Source organism: Coloeus monedula (assembly GCF_965178545.1).
Source record: "Coloeus monedula genome assembly, chromosome: 2".
NCBI lineage: Eukaryota > Metazoa > Chordata > Aves > Passeriformes > Corvidae > Coloeus > Coloeus monedula.
In genome coordinates, this window is record NC_138782.1 from 39,710,549 (window position 1) to 39,734,921 (window position 24,373).

The following is a 24,373-nucleotide window of genomic DNA, read 5'->3' on the forward strand; positions in this document are numbered from 1 at the left end:
TGATTTTCCACAGGGAATCGCCCAGACAGACTCCATATGGATACGTACGCGTGCCTGCGTCTATAATCCCACTACTTTACAAGCTGTTGCCGGGGGGTGAGCGCCTGCCCCGGGGCGCGAAGAGACCTCCCCGGCCGTGCCCCCCCCGCCCGCGCTCCGGCTCCCCTCACGCCATCGGCGGCACCCGGCGGGGCGGGGCCAGCGCGGGCTCCCGGCGTGCCCCGCGCTGCTGTCATGGCGGCTCCCTGTGGCCGCTGCCCGCACATGGGCTGAGGGCTCGCGCCGGCAGCGCGCGCGTCTCTGTGGGCGCGGGGGTCGCGGCCCCGAGCGAGGCGGCGGCGGCGGCGGTGGCTGTGGGGAGCGGGGCGGCCCCGGGCGGCGGGACCATGCTGGCCCTGGAGCGCGCCCTGCTGAGGGGCTTCCTCAGCGCCGCGGAGTCCCTGGAGTGGAAGCAGGGCGAAGTTGCGGCCGCAGGTGAGGGGAGGTCCCCGCTCGTTGTGCGTGTCCGGAGCCACCGCACTGAGCCGGGGCCGCAGCTGACGGCTCACTCCCCTCGCGGGCGTGTTCATCCTTGGCGCCTTGTCTGCTCCTCGCCGAACTCGCGGGGGAGGCCGTGGGCTTGTCAGGCTGGAGGAGCGGGAGCGGCACTGCCGGCAGGGTTGAGGTGACAGGAGCGGCCGGGGCTCCGCAGGGTTCCGTGGTCGCTCTCGGTGCGAGCGGCGGAGGCTGCGGCTGCAGCGGTGCCCGTGCCGGCACTCGGGAGGCTCGGGAGCACCGGGCTCCCTCCGGCTGCCTCTCGTGTGAAGGGCTGCCTGCCTGCTGGAACCTGGCAGTGAGGTGAAACGCGCCCTTGGAGCAAAACATGGGAAGGAAGAGTCTGGCATGAGCTGCTTGTTCTATATTTATTAGTTATGCGGTCACAGTTGCTTGAGGGATCAATGGAAAATAGTCTCTTGAGGGGACTTGGTTAGCCCCAGCTTTCCTGCAGGGGAACGCAGCAGCTTTTAAAATGTAAACTTTGTCATGTGAAGGTACTTCCATATTTCAGGCAGGCTGAAAGTACAGTTGTGCTCAAGTCATGTGCCATGTTGTAGCATATTGAAAATCTCATTTATTCTTACCTAAGCACATACTGAATTTTGGAAAATAACCATACAGTGCTAATCAGCTCTTATTTCCTTATGTGACATTTCATTTGACCTTAATCATTGTACTGCCCATGAATGATAGCTGATGTGACTGACATGTGTCACATCTGTCTTTTCAACACGAGTTGTGCATGCTGTTTGTGTTGTGGGGTTTTGCTGATTGCTTTTTTTTGTCGGGTTGTTTTTTTAGGTTTGGTTTGTTTTGAGGCACTTTAAGTAGTGTGCTGCTATAAGATGTGGGGGAAACTTGTTGAGGAAAGGCATCTTGCAGTAGAGATAGAAAAGGGTGGGGTTTGTGATGATTCTTACTCATCATTTACATGGGCCCTTCCTATTGATGATCCTGAAAATAAATTTAAAAGCTGTGTCCTATAAAAAGCTATACACAGAATCAAAAGCAGATTTTATGTGCTTACAGTTATGTTACTGGAAACAGAAGAACCTCAATAGTCTTCATTCATCATCACGTGTCCTCACAGCCCATAGTTATTCTAGCAATTACAGCATTGCCTGTCTGGCTAATTATAATCCAATATAAAGAAGTTGTCATTTGGTGAGAGAAAGTGTCTCCAAAGTATAGATTGGAGAAAGTCTCTTGTTATTTCTATTCTCTGTGAGGGTATGATGTCAGCAGCATTGTGGAACCACTGCTATTCTTTTGTATATGTTATTCCAGGTACAGCTTAAAGTGTTTATTAAACAATACACAGCACACATTATTTCTTATATCATTCAGTAGATCATTGTGGAGAACAGAAGTAAACCTTGGTTGACAGCATGGTGCAGAGACATTAGAATGAATGAGTTTCTGTCACCTTTTCCTACAGTCATCCATTGCTGTTAGTGGAGGTGGTTCTGCCCTCGGTGTTCCTGTATTTCTGAAATTTAAAATACTTGTTTAGCTGGATGAGCTTGGGGTTGGTATTCAGATCACTTCTTTGCACAGCTGCTGCTTGTGTGGATTCATGGCTGTGCCAGTGTTAAATTGGCTATCTCGGCTACTGATATTAGTGCAGCTACAGTAACACTGTAACAGGGAGCTGCAATCCCCAGGTGGAATCACACATTAATAGTAAGGCACTTTTCCTATGCATTTCCTCAGCTGCACCGTTACCCACACCTGCATCATCTAGTCAGAGACCAGTTTAGTATATCTGCATGAGTTGCAGCCACAGCTGCAGGGTAGGCAGATAATGGTTTTGCTCAAGAATAGCAGGTTTTAACATGGTCAGATTGTTCCAACAGCTGCTGGATTGATTGCATGGTAGCATATCTGAAGATAGCTCCTGTGAATAAAGTTGTAGCCCGGGTGAAGAACTTGGTGGGTCTGAACCTTCTTAGAAATAAGTGTATAGCATTTCTTGTGTTCCCTTTGTCTTGAAATCAGGCTTAAGTCATGGGTCTAAATCCATCTTAGTAGTTACTCCTTAGAATCTGCTCCATATGCAGGCTTTTCATTGAGATAATATAGTCACCATAGGAAATAATGCTTCTGTAAAGATAAAATCTCATTGCCCATTGTTTGAGGGTATTTTAAACATGTAAATAAAGGACTGAGCAGTTTCTGCAGTTTTGCATAAGACTTTATTCACTGAATTCTGCAAATACTGAATCACTTTTATTTGTTTCATTTCCCCCAGATTGGTTCTCTAGTCTGTGAAATTTTTGTCTTATCTATAGGATTTACTGTTCATTTAAAATGTTTTGGAGGAAGAAAACCCTCTTGTTATAATTGATGTATTTTGAAAGGTCATCCATTTATTTTTCCTGAAATTTCAGTGCAAGTTTTTGTTCTACATTCATCTGGTCATTTGTGTTTCACTGTAACTTTAATACAAATTATTTTGAATGGACACCTGCTAGTGCTGCTCTTGAGTTTCAATGCAACTGTACTTTCCCTGCAGTGTAAATGAAGATGCATTCTTTAGAAGGGGAGTGGCATATATTTTTGTTTGAATAGGTGTAATAGGTCTTGAAGACAAAATTGTTTCAAAGTTGACACTCATTTCTGTGTTGGTTTTTTTTTTTTCTCTTCCAGAAAGTGGATCATTATTGCAGTTGATGTTTGATGGGAAATACGAGGCGATATTTTCAAATTCAGCCATTCAGAATGTTTTCAGTGCATCTTCTGTGACGGAAGAGAACATTGACACTTATTTGGAGAAACAGATTCTAGCATACCTGGATTGTTCTGCAGAGATTGATAACGTGGAAAGGTGGAAATTATTATTTATTATATGGAAGATTAATAGAGGCCATGTTTGATTTTTACAAAAAGCACTTAAAAATGTATAATTTGTGTAAGGCCTTCAAAATCCTTGCACTGACAGGAAAGTAGAAAACAAATTTCTTGGGTTATTCCCCCCCAATCCCTTGGGCATCTATTCATTACTATTCAGTGAAAGAAACAATGATGTTGTGATATGGGAGTTTATTGAAAACATTAGCTTTATTTACAGTGATTACCTCAGAAGCTGCTGGTATAAAGGAGCCACAGATGTAAATTCATGTTGCCATATATCATCAAACAATTAACAATTTTCTCTCTGAAATGTTGTATTACTTTTATGTGGCTACTTGAAGTACTACATAATGTTACTGTCCAAGCAATGCCTGTATTTCTAAGTCTGACTTATAATAAGTTTGTTCTACTCTTGTTAATGTAAAAACGAGTAAGGTGTTACTCATGGGTGCTGTTCATCAATTAATTATTTTCTTCCCAAGACTTTCTCTGATAGAGTCTCTCTTAATTGTACTGTATATGCTAATTTTTGCTGTTAGGGAGCCTGAATTTACTGTTTACAGTTTGCTGTGTAAGTGATGAATAGACTGAAATCTGACATGCTAGGGAGAGTAGAAGCAGAAAACTATGTGTGTGTTGTGTATATATACATTGATATTGCAAAAGGTGAAAAAGTTTTGCCAAAAGAAGACTAAAAGATAAGAGATGATAAAGGTTAAAGAATAAAAGTAAGAGGAAAGTAATTGTTACCAGTTAGTGTTGTCAGAGTACAAATATATGTGTTTTGGTATGACAGACATAAACTTAAGAGTTTTTGCTGAAATATCAGAGTAAAAAAATAGTTGGCATGTTTGAAAAAGTGAGCTGAGATTTGTTTGTGATCATAATGTGTCAAAAACTCATCTTGTGGTGTGGTACACAATACAGTGCACTCCTGCTTTCTGAGTTGGAGTGTTCAGAGGTTTTCCCTGTGCATGGTTTTCACTAGGTGTTTCTTGTTTGGTTGGGTTTTTTTTTCCCCCTTACTTTTTTGTGCTATTACTGTTAAATACTAGCTGGAGAAATTTTTCAATATTTCTATATTCTGTCACCTTGCAGTAGTTTGAATAATGTGACAAGGAAAGAAAAATCAGGACTTGAAACAGACTCAGTCATTATCTTAATTACTGCTTCAAATATGTGTTGCTGCCTTTATAAGCCACTGAGCTTCTTGAAGGTAATCATAATCTATATCAGTGGAACTTTATATGTATCTTGTTACAGTGCACTCCCACTGCACACAGCAAAGGAATTTGTTTCTTGGCTGCTCACGCTCCAGCTCTTTGGTCTCAGGTTTTTCTTGTTCGCTCTGCAGCTTTGGGCTGCATTAGAAGCCCCCTTGCCAGAAGATATGGAGGCAGATCTGCAATATTTAGCCTTTCAGAAGTTGACAGAGGGCTTTCTGCCCAAAATTACAGACTGAAGTTTTATTCAAAATAAAAGCAGAGTCTTCAAAACCTATCAGTGTCTGACAGAAACAGTTTTATTTGCAGCAGTCAAGTGAATTTTTCAAGCTCCATTAGTAATAATTTAAGAAGTTTTGGGGGCTGAGGGAAGTAAGTTGTGACTTTCTCTTACAGAAAAACCTCTACTGAAGTTGCTTGTCTGAAAGACAAGATCATTCCCTATTTTAAGTAGGCGCTGCACAGCACTTTGATCTGTACTGTCTTGGTCTCTGGTGACTTTCTGAGTTAAAATGTGTCACAGTTATTTTTCCTACCTGCAGGCCCTGTGTCCTGTGAAGGCCTTATGGAAGGAACAAATGTAACTTTTGCATCCAGACTTTGCATTGCTTATGATGAAACTGCTTGGGTTTGTTTTTTTTTTTTTTTATGCCTAAAATGTAATTTTCTTTCTCCACTGAGTGATTCAAAGAAAGTACAGCAAACCTTTCAAGTTCTAGCCCAGAAAATTCAGTAAGACACTGATTTTCTCGTGACTTTCTGTAGATGGGATAAATTAAAATAATTTTTTTTCTTGAACTGAAAGTTGTAATTCTGGAGTTTTAAAAACACAGTAGGAATTGAATTCAATTGGAAACAGAAAGTTGGATAATGTGAATCTTATTCTTTTTGCACAATATAAACAGTGCAAAGTATGTTTTTTTGATAGTGTTAAAAGAACTCTTAAGGAGTTTTTTCTGACGCTAAAACTGAGCAGCTTGAGGGCAAAACAGCTCAAAATTTGAATCTAGACTGTAATTTCTTTGGACATAGCCTGTAACTTTTTCCAGTTTCAAATCCATGGTTCTGTAAGGAAAATGATTTAGCATCATTTTAAAATTTGGTGCTACTTTTTATATCCTTTTAACTGATTGCCTTCTTTTCCTTGCCCCAGACACGTTTTCGCTATGGCACTTTTAGCCTTTATGGCTTAAAAATTAAGCATCCTTATAATAAATGTGTTGGATAGGAGATCTTTTCTTTTGCTATTTTCCTGCTATTGCTACTCAGTTCAATGCTTAACAGCTATTTTCTATAGAAAATGTAGCTTCATGGCTGTATTTTAATCAGCAAAATTTGGAGGATGAAGCAATAGGATATGTGTTAACCATGTAGAGGGGAAATGCCTTTTTTGTTTTTTTCCTGAGCCCCGTATGAAGGAGGTGCATTCCTTGCCTGACCTACAGTTTGCTTCAAAAGACTGGAAGGAGATAATGTGCAGGTTCCAAAACCTAAAGAAATAAGGAAATGAGCTCTAACATTTTGGTTTTTGTTGAGCATGTATTTACTACTTTTACCTTATTCAACATATAAATGAATACCAAACTTGTCAAGAGAAATCCATACAATAAAACTTGTTATGATTTCCCAACCTGAGCACTGAATGGTATTTCTGGTATTTCTCATGGAGCATCTGATGGTTGGTTAACTGGTGTGCTATATGTAATGAAAAATGAAAATGAAGAAATTCTTGCTGTGTCTGCAGCTTGCTTTGGTGTTTGTGAATTGAAAAAAATAGCAATGTTAGACTTTGAATAGCTTTGGCTATTCTTCTGTAATTTCTGGCATCACTAAAAAGAACAGAAACCTGTAACCTCTAAAGCATAACCTGGCTATTGAATATTTTTTCTTTTATTTTGTTTGTAAATGTTAGATTATATGCACATCTCTTTTTTTTTTTTTTTTAATACAAATGCACCATTATTCTTTATTTTTGAGGAAGATTTGATACAGCAATAAGAGTATTAGAGTATATATAAGCACGTGATTCTGCATCATGAAGAACAATTAGACTCGGTGTAAAAAGTGTTAAAAAAAAGGGAGCAAAACCCCCATTCACATAGAGGAAGGAAAAACAAGATGAGTGGATACAGACATATATCTAAGGATAAATGCAAAATAAATTACGTAGGTCACCATAGCAAGGGGAATATTTGCAGCAGTCTCTGTTGCTTTTCAGGGAGCCTTTGGGAGGTGAGCATCTGCAGGTCTGCATTGTAAGTGTGAAGGGCAGTCAGGGAGACAGAATTAATTTTCTTGGAAAAAAGAATAGGGGATAGGCAAGGAAGGGTCAGCATTTGTGGGGATTACAGCTTGAAATTGGTTTTCTGATACAGAGTGAGTGATAAGGAGACTGGGAGCTGGTCATGAATCTGAAAATGGGGGAAAAAAATTTGGTGGTGACAAATTGAACAGTGGAAAAACAGTATCCCAGCCAAAGTAATGGATTTGGTTATCAGTTGTTCCAGAGTCGTTCTGCATGGATAAAACTGTGTCTCTTCAAGCAAGTTTGCCTCCAGATAGATACCAGTAATATTTAAATAAATAAATAAAATGTTACTAGCAGGAACAGTGTAAATGATAAAATAATGAAAATGATCTTCAAAAGACTAGAGTACATGTATCAAACCACAGTGCTTGATTGACTGTTCTGTGTTACCTTTCAGAAGCTTTGAAGCATAATTTATCATGGGAGAAAAATTAGGAAATATATTTTGTGTGTAATGGTAATAATTTAGTATACAATAATTGTTAGTGCTTTGTGTTCTTGAGTTATTTGGAAGTTTAATGGTAATCTTGGATATATTTCATATTTCCTAGTAGATAGTTACTGGCTGAATAATGATAGCCAGTAAGTGTTACCTTGTTTTGTTTGACAAGAACTCTTTATGCCAGTCCTTGTTCTCTAACTCCCCTGAAGGATGATTTTGGTTTTTTGGGTTTTTTTCTTTTCAATTAAATGTTCCCCACCCCTGCTTTCTTATTGTTCTACATCTTTTGTCGCATTCTTGCCCACCAGCTGCTTGTTTGTGTGTGGCTTTTCTATTTTACTTTGGTTTTTAAGGGGTTGTATAACAATTTATCCTTTTGTTTCAATTGGAAGGCTCTTCCATCTCTAAGTTTCTGTTTTACAGAAAGAAATTACTAGGTTTTTCTGTTTCAGTTATGCTCCTTAACATACCAGTGTTTATATCAAAGCTGCTCAATAAAAATGCTAACTTTTTGTAGTTAGGAGGCCTGTTCTCTATGTGATAGGGCCGTTGTCGATAAGGTTCTAAGTCATTAAGGTATTATAAAACAAACCAGAAGTTTGTATATAAATCTTAAAAGTCTACACCTGTTAAATGGACCATTAAATTCTGAGAGATTGTGCCCTGCCTTCTTGGAGACCACATAGATTATTTGTGTGCTAAAGAAATCATAGTAATGTAAAATGAGCTTAGTCTTGTAGATAAAGAAAATTTTGCCATACGTGGTTTCAGAAATGAAACAAAGTCTCTGAATTTCATCTTTCAATAAATTACTATTATTTAAAATAAAAACCATGATAAAATAGGTATTATTTACTGCCATAGTATCTGAACCAACTTGGAGGTAGTATTCTGAACTTTTTTGATTTCAATTGATTTTTTTATCAGAGGGAGTGAAAATAAACAAGTATGTTGAAACAAAAATAAGCTTGCTCTTTTGGAACATATACTAATGTAGTATTTTTTCTGTGAAAATGCTGAGATTTAGATGTATTATAAGAAAATAAAATAACCATGCAGTAGGCAAATATTGGATTACCTGCATCCTTTGCTAATCTTCTGATCTCTGATAGTTATGTACAGCCTTAAATTGTGAAATATGTGAACTAAATCTGCCTCCAGAATGTTTGGCATTAGTTACAACCTTTATAAACAAACATGTTTCCAAGACTTCTAGTTTCCCATGGGCATTCTTGAATATTCCCTTCATTGTATCTTCCTCACAGGAGAGTGATTTTTTTTTTCTTTCTTTAAAGCTGAGGGTTTTGAGCTAGCACAAGATTTAATCAGCTCTTGTAGCCTTAAGTGAAAATATAATATGTTGCTAATTGCTGTTCTTATCTATCTACATTGCAGGCAGAGGCTGATGTTTCTGCTTGGTGTGGGCAGTTTGCAGCTCTTTGTTCAAAGCAATTGGACTGGGCCTCCTGTTCAGTTAAAGCTTCAGGATTTTTTGCCACCTGCATTGTTACAGAAATTCCATGAGGTACGTTTGGATTCTAATAAGACGTCCTTTTATTGTCACTGCTTTTCACAAATAGCCATAACACGCGTGTCAGAGAAGGCACATCTGCAAGGTGGGGTGCTAGAAGGAATTGCCTTAATCATCGATCCTACTGGCTGCTATTGCAACATCTTCAGTTATATCAGCAGTGTCCTAAAAGTAGTTACTGTTTCTCTACCTGAGATATTTCCTGCTGGAAATGTTGGGTTTGAATGGGGAAGATATCTTTAATATAGGCGAGCATTTACTCAAAGGGCATTTGCAATCAATAAACTTTTTATGTGTTTATTTTGGGATACATTCTTAGCTGGATCAAAGAAAGATGTTTATAAATGGCTTAGAAATTTCCCTCCTTAGGGAAAGGTAGAAGTTGCATATCTTACAAATAGCAGAGTGTTTGGCAGATGCTAACAGTAGATTTGGATGCTCAGTATCCTGTTAGGCTCCTGAATGCCAAGTGAGCTGAGGTAATATTAGTACAAAAATGCTAATTTAAATAGAGCTTTTGGAAGCAGAAGGGAATGTAGGAGATGAAACTGAGGACTGTCAGTTTTATTTATTTTGTCATTGTTTTATGTAGATGACTAGTTAACACCCTAACTTCTTTTAGTGAGATGTGTGTATTGTTTCTCATGGCAGTACCGAAGTCCAGACTCTCATCACCTGTGGTTCAGCACAGCTTCCTGATTTTTCTTTCAGGGTTAAAGCTGTGGTAAAATACTGACTACTGCAGCATGTCGTGAAGAATGTATCAGTAGTCTCTGCTAATGCTAAATCTGTACACGAGTTTGAATTTAGAATTTCACTAAGAATAAGGTATGGACCATGAGCAATGTAAATGCTGTAAACTGTGAAATGAGGGAAAGTTTGAGTATATGAAAAGTCCCATGTAAAACTGTTGGCTCTGCTGCCTAATTGTGGCATGTTTTCCACAATTCATTAAGTCCTGCCTTAGGTTCATTTGCAAGGTTGTATTTCTAAATAACTAATTCAGATACAGTATTGCTCCTGGTTTTTAAATAGATATTTATAAATTTGTTTTATCTTTTAGGGCTGGCACAGTGTGTATATATAGGCTTCTTTTTCTCTTGCTTTTTGATACTTGAAATACAAATCTCATCTTCTGATAACTAAATAAGTAACAGTGGAAACCAAGTGTACTAAACCTTCTAGGGTGTGAACTGAGTTAGCAGGAATTTTGAAGTGTGCTACCTCTGAGGAGTAAAGGAGTTCATTTTGCCTTTATATATAGTAAAAATAATAAAACCTAATATCATTCATTCTCTTTATATTTTTTTATAATATTTAATATTACAATATTGAAATATTCTTACAAATTTTGGGTTCTGTTTATTGGAGAATTCTATATTCTATGTTAGTGTGTATGCAGAGGTTGCAGTCTAATGCAGTCTGCAGCCCAAGATGATGCTCATAGGATTGCTGTCACTGACAGAGTTCAGAGACCTGGAAAATACTGTGTTCATAATTTCTATTAACCATTTAATAAAATCATAAAATGGTTTTGCTTGGATGGGACTTTAAAGATCACCCAGTTCCAGCCCCGTGGCCATGGGCAGGGACATCTTCCACTAGATCAGGTTGCTCAGAGTGCCATTCAACCTGGCCTTGAACACTTCCAGGGATGGGGTATCCACAGCTTCTCTGGGCAACCTGCTCCAGTGCCACACCACTCTCACATCAAAGAATTTCTTTGCCTAAACCTACTCCCTGTCTGTTTTAAGCCACTCCCTTGTCCTGTCACTATATGCCCTTGTAAATAGTCTTGCTCCATCTTTCTTGTAGGTCCCCTTCAGGTACTGGAAGGCCACAATTAGGTCGCCCTGAATCCTTCTTTTTTCCAGGCAATTTCATGTATTGTCTGGAAGAATGAGATACTAATTCCCTGTTGAGTAAGGAAATACATGATCTTCTGTTTAGTTTCTGTTATATTTCTGCAGTGGCTGTGAATGTGATGCTTTGAAATATGTTTGCTTATGCAGGAGTGGTATTGCAGAAACTAAACTGGCAAGAGGTTGTAAAGGAAAACAGACTTGAACATACTTTATTTCTAATGAGTGCTCCATCAGACTTCCATATTGCTTCAAGGTTTAGCTATTTATGTATTCAGGGAGAAGTTTGCCTTTATTTCTATTACTGCTATTTGTATTGTCCTCTGGCATGTTAATGTTTGTTTTTTTTTTTCCAAGAGCACTATGCGCTTATGCGCTAAAATATAATATCCAGTTCTCTTCTTTATTAGTCTTAATTCAAAAGGTTTTGAATGATGTTTTGAATTATCTTTATGTACTTTTCATTCCAAGGATTCTTGGTATATAAACACTCAGTAAAAATGAACATCTCAAAAAAGTGACATTTCTGTGATTTTTTCAATCCAACTTTCCTCTCTTGCATATGCAGATATTCAGAAAAAGTGGGTTAAAAATGGAATTCTTAACTTTCTCCATCTGTTGTAACCTTCCATATTCTGTCATCAAGACCGATACAATCAATTTTTAAACAGATCTTCCATTTTTCAGGTTTTCAGACTGAAATGATTTTTTCCCACATCAAGATTTAAAAAGTTAGGTCTTTCTGTTTCTTTTAGCCTGCTCTAAGTAATGTCACTAAATTTCAGCATTACAATGTCTCATGTATTTCAGAAATATTTAAAAAACTGTTACTCTTATTTTCAGAACACTTTATTGGATTAGTCTTTGTTTTCAGGGTATGTAACTGCTGCCATTTCTGTCCTTGGAAAGTTTCACCTCTGGATCAGTGATCTGCTCCCAGATAACTTCTTTTCTTACAAGTGCAGTAAGGCTGCATGAGACTATAATTAGTGCTAGTGAAGAATAAATAAAATAGCCTCTTTAAGATGAGTTGCTAGTAGGGGGCCTCTTGGATGTCTTCCATGAACAATATTCATGAGTATGTGTGTATTATTTCCCTTTCCTCAAATTGATTCCAGCCTTCTCTCTAAATTATGGTTGCATTCATGTACTCTATTAAGATTTAGTTTCATGTCCTGCAGAACTGGCTTGTGATTTTCAGACTTCACTCAAAAGCATTTTAGTTATTAGATGTATTTCACTTTTCTAAAATAACTGTGAGACTTTACCACACCAGTTAGTCTGATTGATACTACACTGAGTTTTTTTAATGAGTGAATGTGGTGAAGGAAAATTAAAAATTACTGAATTCTGGTTAAAATGGATTAGCAGTTCTTGTTTTGAACTTGCTGGTGTTAGACTAAAACATTATTAATAAGCTCAGTGCTTATAATAAGTGGCTTATAGTAATGGGCTCCTTGTGTCTTAAAAGAATTGTCTCCTTGCATGTAAGGGAATAAAAGGTACAAAACTGTTGAAGTTGGAGCATATTTATTCTGCCTTAGGTTTCAGAATTTCTATGTATTACTTCATACAATTGAGCTTAGTATTTTCAGTGGACGAACTGGAAAAAGATGTGTAGTACTACTAATGAAGACCACTGGTGATTAAGAATGTTGTGAGGACAAGCTGCTTGTTGCTTTATTTATCTGATTTCATATTCACAAGTAGAATATATCTGGTAACAGTGAGAAACTCCATCTGGAAGATCTCAATCTGTTATTTGATAATACATGTAAATAACGGGTAGGAATCCTCCAAATGTGTATATCAGCAGCTCCTGCTCTTCTTTTTGTAGCTTCCAGGCTGATCCCAAAGGATAAGTTTTGGAATGCATTTGAATAATTTGTTTTCCTTATGTTTTTATTACTCCTTCTTTTATGCATTATTTGATCCTTTTCTGGAAGAGACTGAAATATTGCCACACTTCTATTGGCATCTATAGCCATGTTCATAATTAATATGAAAAACACCAGTGCACTATGTAGCACTACTGTCTCAAATCCAGTATGATTCCTTGGTCTTGTTAATTCGATCTGTTGTGAATTCCTTTTTTCAGGCCCAGATGCTTGACTTCCATTAGCATGAACTAGCTAGGAAGAAAAAACTCTATGCTTGACCAGCAAGATATAGGTATTGAAAATTATGCAGATTTCTCCCTCTTGTGGGGAATGTAAGGATGGATGATAAAGGCTAAATATGGTGGCAGAGTCTTGTAAGCAAAGATAGTCTGCTAAAGTAGCCTCCAGTCTTGTCCTGCATTCCCTTTCTATGAATATAGAAAAGAAGGGGGAATCTTAATGCAGTCACTTGAAAAATCCTCTCTTAATAGCGGAGCAAAGTCACCCTTGTAGCGTATATGAACAAGAGTTTTCATAACCAAAGTACTTCTACATGTAGCACTCTCAGGCAAGACTTGCTTGCACTCGCTCACCTTGATTATCTTCAGTCTGGACCTCAGCTCTCCATAGGTTACTTGTTGCTGATTTGGTTTGTAAAACTGGAGACAGCTTCCTCTGTAACCTTACCTCCTTTGCAGAAAGTGGAAGAGAAAAGCAGTTACAAACAAAAGCAGTTCTTCCATCGCCTTAAAGTCTAAAGAGTGAATTCTGTTTTCAAGGACCAAACCCTTGGCAGGTAACCTCAGTAGATCCTCTGTTAATCTGGAAGATTAGCTTTGCTAAATGACAAATTATTGTGCAGTAGTCTTTATATTTTTTTAAATATTAGAAGCCCAGTATATATGGCTTAGCAGCCGCATGCAGCAGCTTCCCAAAGTGATAATTTGTTTGTCCCCACCCCATCTTCGCTTCCATTTAATCAAGTCTTCCTGAGCCTTTAATCTGGTTTTGTCTACTTCTTTATGTCTGCACTTAGCTTTTTATATATAGAGGAAGGACCCCCAAGACAGGAGCTGATGAAATGCTACAAAGGCCAGAGTGGTTCTCAATCCAAAAGTAAAAGCCTGCTGAATGCTCACTTTGCTTCTAGTCAATATCATTAGCAAGAAAAGAACAGTAATTCCCTAAACTAAAATTCTCATGCAATCTATTTTTAAGCTATTGAATGTGAATGCAGAAACTTTTTTCTGATTTTTGTCATTACTCAGGTGGCACCAGTTTTTCTGGGAAATACTTTTGAAATACTGTGAAAATTGAAATACCCAAGGGTACTGTCCACCTTGCAGTTGATTTAGGGCTTTAGTAGTAGTAACTTAAAAGTAGCCATTAAATTACTGTTTGGAAGTTGAATACAGAAACAGCTGTGCTTCAGAGATTAAAAAATATGGAACTAGGGTGAATTGAGCTTCATGTGTGTATTCAGTCAATGGATGGTCAAACAGAACCCTTGCAGGTCCAGCAGAAACTGGATGACTACAGTGATTGCTCTGCATATGTTCACAAAGTAGTTATCTAGTATATGTTTCTGTGCTATAAGAAAATTACTCTTGAATAAAATAATTATACTTTTTGATGTCAACTTTGATGAAGAATAGAAAGACTCAGGTCTCCAGTAACCCAGGTTTACTAGGTCAGGAGCATTACCTTAGCAAGTCTTGGGTTGTGGCTGTCTTGAGATACATGAAATTTTTGTGCTACAAGATAGGTTCAACACATTATATATTTAGGTGTTTAAACACAAGAACACAAGCTCAAAATTTCTTTTTGCTCTTAGCCAATGTTCTAGAGATTTTGGTGGACTTTGATTCTTAACTTTGCAGTCCTTGAAGCTGTAACACTTAGACGTCTACCTCTTACTTGTAGCTGTTCTCTCATCTTAAAGATTACCTCAGGGCAGTGAATTCTGCATGGATAATGCAGTCTTAGAGCATAAGCTGCAAAAATGTGTATGTTGGTTTAGACTTTCTCAGCTGAAGGTAAAGGATGTCTGCTTTTCTGTGTGGGATTTGTTTCATGAGAAAGGACATGGATTTGTTAAAATAGAAGATAGCAGTTCTTTGGCTCTGAGACTTTTTGGCTTCTTTTCAAGGCTGTAATATGCCATCAACTTTCCCTTCTTCCTCCCTCATTATTTGTTAATGTTACATTAGCAGGACTGGGTTTTGTAGTGAAAGGACTTGAAATGTGAAGTTGAGATTAATTTGTTTCTACAGTGCTTAAACAAGTATAGATAACTAAAGCATTGCAAGGCTGTTCTTGAAAAAGGTTTTAAAACGAATCTCCTTTGCTTTCCCATTTAGTATTTTAAGTGTGGTCTACTTTGATTATAGAAAGAATCAAAAACATGCAGATGGGGAAAAAGTTTACATTAAACTGAGAATTGTATTGAATGTCCCACTATGTATGTGTATGTGTGTATTTGAAAAATTAATCTTTAGAAGTACTGATTGATGATTTTCCCCTCTCAGAGTCACAGATGTTGATAAGGGTCTTCCTTTCTGAATGGCCAGAGATGCGACAGATCTGGTATATTTCCAGCTGGCAGTTTCTTTCCTTTATTCTCAAGTGGTTTGTCAGACTGTTATGATCATCGCTTTCCACAGTGCGATTGAAATGACTGCAGTGATGTCATACAAGAATTCCCCTTTGTCCCAAAACATTGTCTGCAAAGTAGATGTATTTTCAATGCTAATGCAAACTAAAAAATCCCTTGGTAAACCAGAATAAACTTGAAGATTACTCTGTTATTAAAAAGCAATCTAGGGGATTCATGTAGCTTAACAATTTTTGTCTTCAGTGTAACCTGTTGATACAGGTATTGCAAAGAGTTTCAAATAACTCAGGAATTATGTTATTTGTTTAGTTTAAAAAGCTGAAATATGATTCAAATAACTTACATCTTGGTTGTGTAGACTGATTAAGAATCTTCTGCAGGCAAGTGACTTCAATGCAAGCTGTCATTTAACTTTCTCTTCTGCTTTTTTCCTTCCATTCCCTTTTATTACCCCTTTTATACCAACTGAAAACTAAAACCCTGGGGTTTTGTTCACTAAAGAAATCTGCCATATGAGAACCAGGAGTAGACTGATGAATGGATATCTCCCTGAGCCTGAAGATAAACTGCTCGAATGCTTTCATTGCATTAAAAGGGTGACTGTCAGATGACAGACACCACTGAGAGAGTCCCTGGAGAGCTACCTCAAGGCTCTTAAGTAAAAGAGTTAGTATAGAGAACATCATATGGGAGTATATCCAAAGCAGGGAGAGGTTTTTATTTGTCAGACAAAGGGAATAATGGCTCTAATATTGCTGCTCTGATGCCACTCCCAACAGGAAGCTCCCTCTGGGGAAAGAAAATGATAACACATACTGACATCACTGCAGGAATATCTGGTGTATTTTGGTGCTGCAGGATTAATTTAATTATAAAATTGTTTTGTTTCTGTAACTGCAAATTGAATGGCATGGATTTACCAGAAGCTTTTCTCCTTAGATCACGGGAAGGATTATATTACTGGAATGTGTTTAGGGATAGTTGACTGGATGACACATTCATTTCAGGTGGGAGGAAATCAGTGTCTTGCAGATCATGTTGATGTGGTGTATCAGGACAGCAAGAAACAGTGCAGAATTTACCATGATTTGCTAAAAGGTTGAGGCTCCAAGAGACTGAGGTTTTGGCTTTATTTTGGTTTTGCTTTTTGGTTTTTTTTTTTTTTTTTTAATGTTTTGAGCAGAGTTTTTCCTTAGATATTTTTCTTGTTCTATATTACATTATTTTTTAATAAACTTAAGTTTCCTGAAACTTGTCTTTTTTTTTTTTTTTTTTCCTTTTTTTAGTCAAAAGTGCTGCATGCAACTATTCTGAAGATGCTGGTTCTAGATGGTGAATCAGTCTATACCTTGACTTCTCATCCTATTTTGCTGCTTTTAGCCAGGGTAATTCTTGTGAATTCAAGACACAAACTCACATCTCTCCAGGTAAGAAATATGTGACTAGTGACTGACTACCAGCTACTCCTTAATTGGTTCTCTCATTCTTCATACCTCATTGAATGATTCTAACTTCCATTTCTTTTTCTATAGCTCTGAGGTTCTTCCCTCTAAGAAACAGTTAGGACAAAAGGATTGCAATTATTCACAAGTATCTTCTTCTTAAAGATAAGCTATACTCACTGTCTTCCCCAAAAGAGAGGAAAAGTGTCCTCATTAGCTGAAAAGTTAGAAAATTTAATACAACCAGCTTTTTAAAGATACATACTTCGTGGTATTTGTCAGGGGGTAGCTGGGAATGCTCTATAATGCAGCTTACATATCCTATATCCTTTTTAACAAGCTTTTGGGTACTGTTAACCATTACTGTATGAATTCCAAGTCTAAATCTCTGTTGTGTATGTGTGTTAAAAACAAGAAGACATGATGAGGTGCTTCTTAGAGGGTCTCTACCTCCCAGTTCAGCAGCAGCGTGGTTGGTAGCAGGGCTCTCTGGAAGTGGGGGACTTTTAACAGCAGCAACTTCTCTTTATTTAATTCCAGTTGAACAGAATTTGGCTAGAGATCAAAATGCCACATGGCCTCTCTTTATGCTTGGCTGACAACATCCATTCCCAGCTGGGTCTTTGTATGAGTGATGAATTAAACTGTGTGGGAGATGTTGGCTGTACTGCATTTCTGGAAGCCAAGTTCTTCCATCGTTTTCCCTGTTATTCACAGATGAGTGCTGTTGAATTTCAGCAACTGGGTCAGTCAGGGAAACAGAAAATGTACCTGGTGTAGAGAATTCCCCTGCTACCTCCCCTGAGAATGTCATAATGGGGGGCTTTATTCTACACAATTGAGGTTCAATTATTTGTGGCTACATAAAGTTTGAATAGTAGTTCAAAGGTAACAACTGATAGGAACTACTTTCATCAACAGGTTGGTGTAGCAATTAAAGCTTGCCATTCTTTTTGCTTTCAGCTTGATTCAGAGGTGGCCTCTTAATACTTTGGCTGCTTTAATAGTAGTGCATATAAATTTAAAACAAGGTAAAATACTTCAAAATATATTATCTAAAGCATTAATAAAGCCCGGTATGCTATTTTACATGGAAGAGTAAATGCTTAAAAATCATCTGCAAGTTTTCAACTTGGCTCCCAAAACACTGCTGATAGAATATTGTACACAGCTCAGGTGGCTTATCTGAAACTTTAAGAATACATTCTCACTGATTCTAGCATTTCTGAGTGGTAAGCATAAGGCCTCAGGAAATTGTATAATTAAACTGGATGCTCAGTTGTGTGGGAAAATTAATACTTCGTGGTATAAAGCTAAAGTCAAGTAACTTAAAACTTCTTATTTAAATTCCCTTTAGGTTTCTAAATAAATGATAAAATGTTGGGATCTGACCTCTTTCACAAAGCCTGTGTGCTTTACTCTGTCCAGCTTGATATCAGAAGTCATCTTTCATTGCTCTTAGAAATTGATGCTATTGTTCTTTTTGATGGTTCCTTTCTAGGGACATTAGAGTCAGCTCCATGTAATTGTTTTAGATGTTTGTGCTTGAATACTGCACAGCCCTTAGGTCAGTCTGATGGAAGGATACCTGCATAAAAAGTTCAGAAGATGGGTGCCTCTAAAGCACTCAAACATCTTTCACAGAAAGTGATTGGTGTGCTAGCAGCACCAGAATAAATAGCAATCGTTAGAGCCTCTGTAGAGGTGTGCTCTACATTCACGGTTTATTATCTTAAGTATAATTTTGAGACTAGAGTATTAAAATAAACTTTTCCACGTATTTTCACCTGTTGCAGTTAGAGAGAAGGCTAAGAGACTGGGAAACTTACTCTGTGTGTACATGGCTTTTTAAAATCAGGTATTTCCTGGGCTGTCGTTCAGCTCTGCCTGCTGTAGAGTGAATGTTTAGTTCAGTAACATCTTTGCCCTTCTGACGTTCAACATACAGACATTGGGACTTTCAATTGTGATTGTAATGTGTTCTCAAGAGCATTTCTGCTCCTATTCTGCCTCACTAAGGCTCCTATATATTGCCATCTGAAGAAATAAAAAAGGTCAAACAGAACAGGAAAAAATGCATAGAAGGGTGACGATGGATGGTCAGAAATACTGAATGGCTTCCATACAAATGGTAACTAAATAGTTTAAGACTCTTCAGGCCGGAAAGTTTGCTGAAGAATGAGATCATGGCTTTCTATTAAAATAATCTATGTGACACAAAAGAAGATAAGTAGGAAACAGCTGGACTTTGGTTTTTGGTTTTATTTTGGTCCTTTTCTGTTACAAGAGTTAGGAGCTATGAAATCAAAGTAGCAAGTGGCTGCTCCAAAGTAAGTGCATGCAAGTATTTTTTTTTTCTGCTGTTCACAGCATTTCTTACCAGATGGTGGTACTAAAGATTTGCAGGGTTCAAAGAGCAGTTAGCAAAATTAACAGGGAGAAAATCCATCAAACTCTTGGAGCACTGTAGAGCTGCCTGGATATGTTCGTCTTTATGCTAGGTTATGGTTGGTTTTTTAATAAAACAGCTATTTTGGATAGCCTTGTACTTTTTAGACTCTAGAATTGAAAATTCTAGACTACAAAATCTGTATTTTAAAGCCACTTTCCTTTTTTTCTTAATGCTCTGTACTTGTTATGAACTTGAAGCATCCATATTTTCTTTTAGACATTACCTTGGTGGACTCTAAGATGTGTAAATATTCACCAGCAGTTGTTGGAGGAGAGATCACCTGAGCTATTTACTCTGGCCCAGACCTGTATAAAACAAGGTATATTTCTAATTACTTGTTTTGTTGGCTTGCAGCATCACTTTTAAGATAGCACAGGGAGAGGCATTTGTAGTCGTAACTGCTGTAATGCTTATCAGACACTCAAATTAACTGCAAAGACTAGAGAGGGAACAGAATTTCGCTTAAGTTGGCATGGACTTGTAAGGCACATGCTATTTTTCAGCCTCTAAGATGAAAATGTGATCATGGACAAAGTTTTTTTTGACAGTGACTTGTTTTGAGATTCTTGGATATGGTTCTCAGAAATAGATGATGTAAAGTACACCTGAATCTGTAGTGAGTTTTTTTCTGGCAATTTTTGCTGCCTGGTGCCTCTTAACAGTTTGTTTATTTTCTCATTGAGGCCATCTGGTATTTCGAACAAGTACCTTCATATTCCATAAAATAAATACTTTTAAACCTTTTAAATTGTCTTTGAGTAGGGCTTGAGTAACCCGCTTGTCTACATCAAGTTCTCAAGAAAACTTTGTGTTAGTTACTAGAGAAGAAGACCTTCAAATTCAGGAAAAATTGCATTTTTCTCAAGTGTTAGGTCAATATCACCACTTGAATAGAAGACAGCTGCAGTGATTCCCTGCTGTTCTGTGGCAGCCATTATGCAAAACCAACGGGACTTAGTGCAGTTTCCCATCCATTTGGCTGTGTACCAAGCATGGCACGGGGTGCCAGAAGGATGTCATAAGTTTGGGACATCAGTGCTTCTGGACCGCTATGTCAGTACTAGTAATGATGTGAAGCTTTTCCCCAAAGGTCCTTGAAGTCTCAAAGTGCCTAAGCTTATCAAGCACTGTGAGTAAATGGTATTTAGGTAGTGGTAAGACCACTTCTCAATGTGTCACTTGAGTTCATCATATGGCTTTAGCACAAGTAATCTTGTATTCAGCTCATTGAAACTTGTTAGCTATGGAAAATCAAGTTGTAATGCACAATTGAAGACTATAACCTGATTTATTTTTTCCTTTGAAACTGTATCAGTGTCACTCAGATCAAAAGTTGCATTTTTGTGTGTTTTCCAAGTGTAACTGCATGTCCAGTATTTTGTAGGCTTGAATATTTTTAAGTTACTAGTTTGTAGTTTTCTTTAAAAAATCTCTAAATCTCATCTTTGAAAAAGTTGTTGCTAGGCAAGATTTATCTAAGCAAATTTTGGTTTAGTGAATTAAAAAATTTGTGTAAAAACTATGTTCAGACTTAGCAGCTTTCTGTATTAAGTGAAAGGTTTTGAGGATTAACAAGCACTGACAAAAAAAAAGCCTAGGAGGTTTAAACAGTAAAGTCTATTCGTGCTAGAGCTGGCAGCCAGTCTCTAAATTCGAGTCAGAGAAAGTGTTTAAAAAATCCTTGATGATACCACTTTTTCATATAGTAAGACTTTTTAACACCATTAATAAAGCTTATTTGAAAAATTAAGTATCCGTTAAGGAACACAGCGTCAGTGCTATAACTGGGTAACCAGTCCTTTTTAAGTACTGTGATGCTGTGAGCTTTTTTGGAATTCTTGTTATCTAAATATTTTTGCAAAATGCAGAAATAAAGCGTGAAGCAAAAAACCCACTTCCATTTAAGAATGATCGGCATGAACCACTTTCAATGTAGTAGTCTGTATTTGCAGGAATGTTCTCTGTAACTTACTGTACTTTGATAGAACTTAAATACATAAGAAATAAAAATGCTTTTATGCTGGATGAAAAAATGTCAAGTCTTCTTTCCTGAAGACTTCAGATCTGTTCACAAAAGTATTTTCTCCTGTTCAGATGGAGAATGTGATCTTTATCATTCAGCAAATCAGTAATTATTTAAAAAAACACACAAAAACTCAACACACAAACAAAAAGCAACCAAACAGAAAATGTCGTAAGAATCCTAAGGCACCATTCAATACTCGATCTGCTGTTGAAACTTCCATTTGAAGTTTACTATTTAAGGGGTGGGCATTAGCTCAATATTTTGTTCTTATGTTCCTTAGAAGGTCCAATACAATCATAGTTGTTTCTTCTCTGCAGAAGTGATATTTCCCAGTTCAGCTTTGCTGTTAAATGTAAGCGAAGATTGACCTTTTCTTTATTCTAGTAGCAATCCTTAGGTCTAAAACTTGCAAAACACTTTAAATCACATACATCTTTTATATACTGTCAGTGAATTTTTAAATCTGTGAAGTGTAAAGAACAGCAGACTTTCCCTCATGATATTTTAAATGTATTTTTAAAATATCATTCTCCTGGACTACAGTCTCATTTTTTTCTTTTTCTTAATTTGCAGTGACAGAAGCAGAAGCATTGTTCACAGGTGGTGAAAGCTGGCACTTAGCAGTTCAGTTCCATCTTGAGTCTGCCTATACATTTTTGTTTTACTATGAATATAAAAAAGCTAAACACTGTTTCAATATGGCTAAAGACATAACAAAACTGCAGATTAACCTTACAGGTAAGTTTTGCTTGTAAAGTCTATGAGGATGATTGGTTGGACCAAACTAACCTATGGCTTGTTGGGGGTGTTTTTGACATATCCAAGTAATAAAAAACTGTACTTTGCAAAAGCTTGGTGTTTAACAGGTAGGTCTTACTTGTCTTGCAGGAATTAGTATTGCTTGGAAGAGAAGTATGACATCAAGTTAAAAAATTATTCCTAAATGGTTATTTGAGGAGTTGGCGCATTATAATCCTTCTTTCTTGTGTTTCATGTCAAATTCTAGGTCTAGTTGCATCTGCTAGTCTCATGACGAATATTTTTTGTTTTGTTTTGTTTGTTTGGAGACACTTATAAAGGAGTCTGCATGATGATTTGATGCAGTCTTTCCCCTTTTGTGCCACTAGCCTAGATCTGCTCTGTGGAAATAGCTTTAAGAAGTCACTCCTAGGACTGGTATTACCACAGGAAATAAGCAGGGAAGTCAAATTTCTGATGAACAGAAATCCCAGGGATTCAATCCCTATGGAGACTTTATAATTACCCTTTCAGAACCTGTTCGTTGGCATCAGGAAATCGGATTGCTGCACTTACAACTTTACATGGATAGATATGGATCTATGGTCTAGCTGGTCCTGCTAGGCAATCAAAATGACATAAAATCACACCTTTTCTGTGTGAGAACTTATGATTGTACCTGAGTAGAAATGCAAAAAATCTTTATCTAGTTTTTTTCTGTAGACTTATTAGTGGAAAGCGCTAAGGAACTGAAACTTACAGCTTCCTTACTTGTTAACATCACTGTATTTCACAAGGCTCATGTTCCTTTGTACCTAGGTTGGAGCTGCAGCTAATCCTGTTCATACCATTAATCAGTTTAATAATTTATTAAAAAATGCCTAAGACATCAGCAGCAAAAAAACTCCCTAAAACACACAAAAACCCAAACAAAAACCCAAAGAAACACAAACTCTTAACAAATTATGTGGAACTCCATGCTCATTTATTCAAAGGTTTGAAAAGCTTACTTTGAAAGATCTGTAATGGAAATCTTGTGGCCTAATGCTTTTGTTTAACTATGATTGATTATATTCAGTGGTATCTACTTAAAACATGGTAGTTTATATCTGAAGGAAATCTATACATTTCAATTGATCCTACCCTTTTTTTCCTGTATGCAACACAATCTGTGCGTGTGGTGTGTTCCAAGTGTGGCCTTTATAACCAACTTGGTATTATAAAGTACTTCTCTTTAAAATTAGTCAAAATTGTTCTTGTTTTTTTAATAAAAACATCACTATCTATGATGGTACTCTAGCTATAAAAATGCAATTAACTGAGAACAAGTAAAATCAAAGAGACAGGTGGTTGGTTATGCACTGATAGTCTTCATGTTGGATTTTTTTTTTCCTTTAAAGGAGATCTTCAGATTTTGGATTAATAATTTCCTTAAATCTAATTTAGAAAAAACCCTTCTTGTTTGGAGGAGAAAAAAAAAAAGATTGGATGCAGTGGAATTATTTATATTTTTTATTGCCAAGAGGTTATGATAGTCCCAGAGAAAGATTGTGGTGATATAGCATCTCAGAAAAAAACCCCAATGTTTTGTTCCTAAATGTTCTGCGGTTTATCTCCATAAATCTATTAGCATAGCTATGTCTAACCTGAAGGCAAATGAACTGAACATGTGGGAATTGTTGGCATTCTAGACAAACTCTTTTGACGTGCATGTTTGGGCTAAATGGGAGGAATGTTACATCATCAAAAAAGACTTCAGTTTAATGTAAAAATTCAATCTCTAGCAAAGACATTTTTAAGGCTTTTGGGAGGAATTTCCTTTTTAGGAAAGGATTTTGAGAGGTTTATGTGCATTAATGTTCGTAATCCTTACTAGCTGAGTATTGTATTACAGCATGGAAATAGATATTGTTCTTAAAACAGATTTTAGGACCAATGTTTTCCAAAGTTATTTCAGTAATGTGTGACAAAATTATACTTGGTTTGTGTACTTTTTTTAAGTCCCATTAATCCAAGTATGTATTGTGTTCATCTTTTATTAAAAAGCATCATTATGTCCCTCACAATGAGTCATAACCATCAATAACTCTACAAAACAATTTCCAGTAAAAGAGAACACTGTGGTCCTTCTTGCGTATAAATTTAGTGAATTGAAGGGTAGTAATCCAAAATAAATTTAAGATCAACAGATCTAGAGGATTAATAATGCTGAACTCTGAGATCTGTTTATTCTTTTCATGCCCAGTAACGTATCTCCGGGAACTTTTGATATGAAACGGAAAGTTTCTGTGTAGATTCCTTTTACTTTGTGAGGATATACCATGGAACCACAGAATGTTAAGGGTTGAAAGGGACAACCTTAAAGATCAAGGACAGTGACACTTCCAGTACAGCAGGTTTCTCAAGGCCTTATCCAGCCTGGCTTTGAACACTGCCATACATGGTGATATAAACCAAACAAATTT

The 24,373-nt window shown here is 37.3% G+C and overlaps 1 protein-coding gene across 1 annotated transcript in view; it reads left to right on the forward strand.

The window, feature by feature from the left end:
• Positions 1-255: 255 nt before the first annotated feature.
• Positions 256-24,373, forward strand: part of TTC27 (tetratricopeptide repeat domain 27) — a 113,253-nt gene continuing 89,135 nt past the window's right edge. Inside the window, exons 1-6 of the mRNA XM_082303020.1 lie at positions 256-474; positions 3,187-3,364; positions 8,759-8,888; positions 16,537-16,677; positions 19,361-19,463; positions 21,744-21,908. Coding sequence (XP_082159146.1) covers positions 387-474; positions 3,187-3,364; positions 8,759-8,888; positions 16,537-16,677; positions 19,361-19,463; positions 21,744-21,908 — 805 coding nt within the window. The 5' untranslated portion in view covers positions 256-386. The remainder of the gene's footprint in view (positions 475-3,186; positions 3,365-8,758; positions 8,889-16,536; positions 16,678-19,360; positions 19,464-21,743; positions 21,909-24,373) is intronic.